The following is a 6,761-nucleotide window of genomic DNA, read 5'->3' on the forward strand; positions in this document are numbered from 1 at the left end:
ATTTGAACACTTTTGTTCAAAAGGGTGTTCAAGATTTTAAACCTGTAAAAATTAAAGAATTTCGGCATTCTAGGGGTCGTTTTTGAATTATTTAGGGTCGCTGGTGCGAATGGCGGCATTAAAAAATTGTATATCTGACCCTTAGGCCCCAAATTTGGAGTATTTTCAAAATAATGGTAAATTCTGAATTTGATAGTTTTAACCCTGCGTGATGTTTCGGATGTCGATTGCAGCTAATTTGGACGTGCACTACATGCTAGAAATGTTATATTGACGTTGAAACAGTTTCTGGTGTGTAAATAGGCCGTTAATCGTTCAATAATTTGTTCAAAATTTGGAAATTCTATACTTGAAGGATTTTGCCGTTCTTGGTGTCGTTTCCATATAATTTGTGGTTGCTGATGCTGATTTTGTATTCAGAAAACAGATGCGACTCATAGTTAGGCCCTTTTCATACACGTTTACCTATTAAGAGAGAATGTTCGGTGCAGTCATACCCTCGGTCATACCTTTGTTGTGCCGGATTGCAACAACTATTGAATGACAAAGAAAGACGAAAGAGACGGGCTTTTCATTAAGATTCGGAAGTGGACATGTTCTCTGACGGAATATGCCGCCTATGCTTCCATTATTGCCCTCCCGTCATCGTTTGTTGGGAAATCTGTACTTCCAATCAGTCTTGAGCTCACTCCACGACAAGTATGTAACATCACGCAGCGAGCTAGTTCCGTCCGACTCGTCCCCCTGGAAATGAGGATATTGCAACGATACCGTGAAACGCGATCGATCGCGACGCAGTGCCTGGGCGTGCCCTGAGGTCGCCGAGGCAGCCCCCAAAGTACATCAAACGGCGGGCGATACGATTAGGCCGCGAGTCACAGGCGTTTTAGGCCCTGTGCGTCGCGGTAGAAACTCTAATATAAGCGCATATTGAGAGACCGTTACCACCATGACCTGACCAGCCGGAAGCTGGTTCGGGTTCCCTATGCATACACGCTAGATGCCGGTTATCTGGTACAACAACTCAACGAAGGGAAGAGGATTAAAGCTGCTTTCATTCATATCAAAACAAAGTGGCACAAAGCCTGTGCATCGAAGTTCCAAGGGGCTAAATTGGATCAACTTTTACTAAAAGTTCAGTCTTATACCAGTGCTATTGATGTACCTGAAGAGGCACTCGAAGACTGGCGGTCAGAACCAGCTTCTGGCTGGTCAGGTCATGGTGGTAACGGTCTCTTAATATGCGCTTAGAGTTCCTACCGCGACGCACAGGGCCTAAAACGCCTGTGACTCGCGGCTTAATCGTATCGTCCGCCGTCTGATGGACTTTGGGGGCTGCCTCGGCGACTTCTGGGAACACCTAGGCACTGCGTCGCGATCGATGGCGTTTCACGCGGTATCGTTGCGATATCCTCACTTCAAAGAAAGGGCGTCGCCAGAGGAGGCAGGGAAGGGAAGCTGCCCCCGTCTAGAGATTAAAAAAAGTAGCAAAATGCAAAGCAACCAAAGTGTCTTGGTTTTCTTGACCGATAATTCCCTATTACAATTACTGTGGTTGTAGAGGTAAGGAAGTAAAAGTTTATGTGCTCTGCACTATACCTACAGTTAATAATTTTTTTATCCTTCATATGTCAACTTGCCTATCTCTGGGCCATCAGCTGGCGACACTCTTGCTTCAAGGGGCACAAGTCGGACGGAACTTGCTCGCTGCGTGATGTTACTTGTCGTGGAGTGAGCTCAAGACTGACTGGAAGTACAGATTTCCCAACAAACGATGCCGGGAGGGCAATAATGGAAGCATAGGCGGCATATCCCGTCAGAGAACATGTCCACTTCCGAATCTTAATGAAAAGCCCGTCTCTTTCGTCTTTCTTTGTCATTCAATAGTTGTTGCAATCCGGGGCAACAAGGATATGACTGCGCCGAACATTCCCTCTTAATAGGTAAAATAGTATTAAAAGGGCCGAACTATGAGTCGCATCTGTTTTCTGAATACAAAATCAGCATCACCACAAATTATATGGAAACGACACCAAGAACGGCAAAATCCTTCAAGTATGGAATTTCCAAATTTTGAACAAATTATTGAACAATTAACGGCCTATTTATACACCAGAAACTGTTTTAACTTCAATATAACATTTCTAGCGTGCAGTGCAAGTCCAAATTAACTGGAATCGACATCCGAAACATCAAAATTTAACCATTATTTTGAAAATATTCCAAATTTGGGGCCTAAGGGTCAGATATGCAACTTTTTTAATGCCGCCATTGGCACCAGCGACCCTAAATAATTCAAAAACGACCCCTAAAATGCCGAAATTCGTCAATTTTTACAGGTTTAAAATCTTGAACACCCTTTTGAACAAAAGTGTTCAAATTTTGAACCCACACGAAAATTTCGGTGGGTGCTGCGGGTCAAAAGTTTTATTTGGACCTAATGAACACGTGTACCGAGTTTCATGCTTTTGTCACAAAATGCAGCGAAAAAATTTGTACCGCCTACGCTATAGATCTGAGTCCTCACAAGAAACACCGACCATAATAATAATAATAATACCCTCTGTGGGTTCGGGGATAGAATAGGCCCACTCTCACCATAGAGATCGTAAAAGGCGATCAATGGGCACTAAAGGTGACAAGTCCAACCACCTTTAGTACTTACCTACCCACTTTACTTTCCAACTCCCACGCCCATGTTCCCTACTTTCCTACATTATACACAACACGCAGGTGGGTATTTGCTTACGCGAATATCTTGAAGAGTGACGCCTTCACGAATTCCTAGTCACCTCATATTCTTATGAAAATGGAGTTTAAACAAAGCCTCGGAAAAATGCCGCTACTTGAGGAGCGTCAGGACACGTCTGGAGCTATCGCTGGGCGTTGCAGCATGCGAGCCGATGGGGACGAGTTGGTGAACAGGCGGCCGCTCGTCGGGATACCCGAAACCTTTACAGCCGAAAGAAGATTACGAAGAGGACAACGACCACTTGAAGAGGACCGCCAAGAAGAGACCTTTGTGCCTGCTTCTCAACCGCTTGTGGATGGGAACAGCGCAAAGAAAACCTCCAAAAGACGGATCAAACGGGACGAAGGGATGAATCGCTTCATTTTCGGTACGTATCTGGAGATCACGAAGATGGAAACGGCCAGGACAGCATACAGAGGTAAACTATATCACGCTTTCATTACACCATACCCACATTTAGCGCACTTAACAGAACAACGCATTGCAGACTAACGTAGAGTTATCATTAAAAATACACTCCTTACATTAGACACACAGGAACAAATCAAGCACGAAATTGAAGCACTACTCAACACAAACAATACACTCATCGTACAAGATAATATACGCGTTCTAAACAACTCTGAAATACAGACATTTGTGACACTCCAACAATCGATAGATACAAATAATCACATAAACTAAACACTCACATCACTTCAAAAAGAATTTGACAATGCATTGTTAGAATTCTCAAACACTGACCCAACAAAGAGCACGAATATCTAAACAAAGTCACACTACAAAATTACGGGACCGACAAGAAATCCAAATTCCAACTTTTTAGGGACAAATTATCCAAATAATTTGGATTGTTTTCGTCAAGATATCCAATTTTTATCGACAAATTATCCAAATCCAAATAAAGCGACAAAGTATCCAACCAATTTGGAAACTCCGATTTGGATATCTTGTCGGTGGCGCGACAAGATATCCAAATATCGATTTTTTTTAGACAAGAAATCCAAATTTTTTGAACAAAATATCCAAAAAGTTCGGAAATTTTTTGAGAAGATATCCAAACTTTTTTAGACAAGAAATCCAAATTTTATTCAAGCCCTTTAATCACATATGAACCTTGTGCAGTACGAAACATTTCAGTTTCAGTGTTAAAGCACGCCATAGCATTTATGTTTTAATACAGCGTCAAAGAATTAGGGCCTACCTACTAATAAAATGAGTTCTTTCATTTCATTTCATTTTTATTTTTCGTAAAAAACAATGTACAATTGTATTACAACGTCAGACTAACAAACATTTAATAGACAATAACATTTTCACATACAGAGAGGTACTCGCCTTCATCGTCATTGGTCGCTAGGAAACGTATTTTAGTTTTGAACTGCTTCAGTGATCGGCTACTTTTTATTGTTTGGGGTAATAAGTTATAGTAAAATATACTGCGATATGTCGGTGATTTTTAAAAAAAAGAGTGTTTCGGTTTGGGCAGATAAATTATTAAACTACACTACATTATTAAACGCTGTATAAAAACATACTGAATGCTAATTGCTATGCCGTGTTTTAACACTGAAACTGAAATGCTGATACGGAATTTTTGGTACCACACAAGGTTCATGCCTGATTAAAATTATAATTAATAAGTACTTTTAAAGCTCAGCACTTAGACAAGCACAAAGCTCTCACGCTGAAAACAACTACTGTTAAAAACGTATAGGTAATGATCAAATACTTACACGAAAAAGCGGCGTACCTTTATCTATTTGAAAATTGGATATCTTGTTGAAAACTTTCCAAACTTTTTGGATTTCTTGTCTAAAAAACTTTGGATATCTGGTCAAAAAATTTCCGAACTTTTTGGATATTTTGTCCAAAAAATTTGGATTTCTTGTCTAAAAAAAATTCGATATTTGGATATCTTGTCGCGCCACCGACAAGATATCCAAATCGGAGTTTCCAAATTGGTTGGATATTTTGTCGCTTTATTTGGATTTGGATAATTTGTCGATAAAAACTGGATATCTTGACGAAAACAATCCAAATTATTTGGATAATTTGTCCCTAAAAAGTTGGAATTTGGATTTCTTGTCGGTCCCCAAAATTACGCACACTTTCAAAAACACTAAATGATCACATTTTACCAAATTACACGATAACACAAGCTTACATCAACTACACTTTGTTGTGTATTGCGGTGCGGTTGCAGTTTCTAGATGTAACGGTTCAAGAATAACAACAAACAAAGAACATCACACAACAAAAAAACGCTCACCCCCGGCTTGGGAAAAACGCCTAATTAATCGCATCGATGACATCAGACGTGACTTGGGTCGGATTACACAATACATACAAGGAAACACCATGTCCATAAATACAAGTAACGCAACATGCACTACAAATAATTGGAAGCTATCCATCTTTATAACGACTCAAAACGGGGTGATAGTGAATAAATAGATTGATAAAAGACACTAAACCTTCCCCATACTTCTTTTTATTATTTCCGGTAGTTAAAATAAAGGCATTGGGTGACAACAACTATAGTTTCGACCCAAAGGTCATTATCAATCTTAAATTTACGAGAACATGTAAAGGTGGTTGAAAAGTTACAATTTAAAAGGGTACATTTTGGTTATCCGTATGAAGAAAAATTACTAATTTATGACATGGGAAACAATAACAATTTTAACAATTTAAAGGCTTCTGTCCTCACATTTTCTAAGTACAATTGATTAATATAATATCAAAATTAGAGGAGACGAGATGGACACAGCCATCTTGAATTGAATTGAATTAACAGGATTTTTTTGGATTTTCTTTTTAGTAGTCCGTCATGATTTTATAACAATCGAATTTAAACAAATCTAGTGACACTAATCCGTCACCTGATATAGGTTAACATAAGTTTTTCAAAAATTGAAAAATGAGTCGCAGTGGTTTCACCTATAAAGATTTTTGAAATTTAATTGTTATTTATAGCGAAATGGACCGACTCGCGGCACGTGCTTGCCGTACATTCATTCGAACACTGGAACGAAATTGTATGAATTTTGGAAATTTTGTACCATTAAATGACAAGTGACACGTAAGAAAATGAATTGAAATGTGTTTGCAACACGAAGGTAATCCCCGACGAGATCTTGCTGATGGTGGAGTCAAAAACATCAAAGTATGTAGTATCTTGTGTTATGTTTAGAAATTTACGAACAATATGGCATGTGTTGATAATGACTGCTTTTTGTAAATGTTTGTATGTGTTTTTGTCTAAACCTAATAGTTGTAAATTGTGGTAATAATAATAATAATAATAGAGATTTATTGCCCAACAGAACAGACCTTCCAATTACAGGACAATACATAATAGTTAACGCGCAACGATTTAATGTAATAAGAAAAAAAAAAGAAAAAGAAAGAAACACAACAAAAAACTCAAAATCTTAACATAACTAAACAACAACAAAATAATTAAATTCATATTTCAAAAATTATTGTCTTTGGTATAACTCCAGTAGCACTAAGAATAATGGCAACTATAACAGTAGAGTTCATTCTCCATTGCGTCTTAAGCTCGATAGCTATATCGGTGTACCTATTTGCGGTGTTTTTCTGCATGTGTTTTAGTTAAGTTGTTAGTGTTGGGGATGGCAATGTCTATAATACAAATGGACTTTTGTGTTTTATCTATAAGTGTAATATCTGGTCTATTATTGTGGATAGTTTTGTCTGTGAGTAGTGTCCTGTCCCAATATAATTTGTGTGTGTTGTTTTCAAGTATGATCTGTATGGCGTGTATTTGTAGTATGGTGTCTTATCTGTTATGAGATTGTGTTTAAGTGCTAATTTTTGATGTATGATTTTAGCTACCTGATCGTGTCGATGTTTGTATTCAGTTTGTGCGAGTCGTGTGCATGCCGATATTATATGTTGGATTGTTTCTGATGTTTGTGAACAAAGTCGACAAGAATCATTTGTCACTGTTTTATCTTTATGTATGTGTTTTTTTATAGTT

At 38.4% G+C, this 6,761-nt stretch overlaps 1 protein-coding gene across 1 annotated transcript in view; it reads right to left on the bottom strand.

Annotated features, from left to right (window-relative positions):
• Positions 1-642: 642 nt before the first annotated feature.
• Positions 643-6,761, bottom strand: part of LOC116163162 — a 13,240-nt gene continuing 7,121 nt past the window's right edge. The window contains exons 3-5 of the mRNA XM_031477011.1: positions 4,077-4,191; positions 1,166-1,360; positions 643-744 (exon numbers count right to left, since the gene is read on the bottom strand). Coding sequence (XP_031332871.1) covers positions 643-744; positions 1,166-1,360; positions 4,077-4,191 — 412 coding nt within the window. The remainder of the gene's footprint in view (positions 745-1,165; positions 1,361-4,076; positions 4,192-6,761) is intronic.

This window comes from Photinus pyralis, unplaced genomic scaffold (assembly GCF_008802855.1).
Source record: "Photinus pyralis isolate 1611_PpyrPB1 unplaced genomic scaffold, Ppyr1.3 Ppyr1.4_LG2, whole genome shotgun sequence".
NCBI classification, from domain to species: domain Eukaryota; kingdom Metazoa; phylum Arthropoda; class Insecta; order Coleoptera; family Lampyridae; genus Photinus; species Photinus pyralis.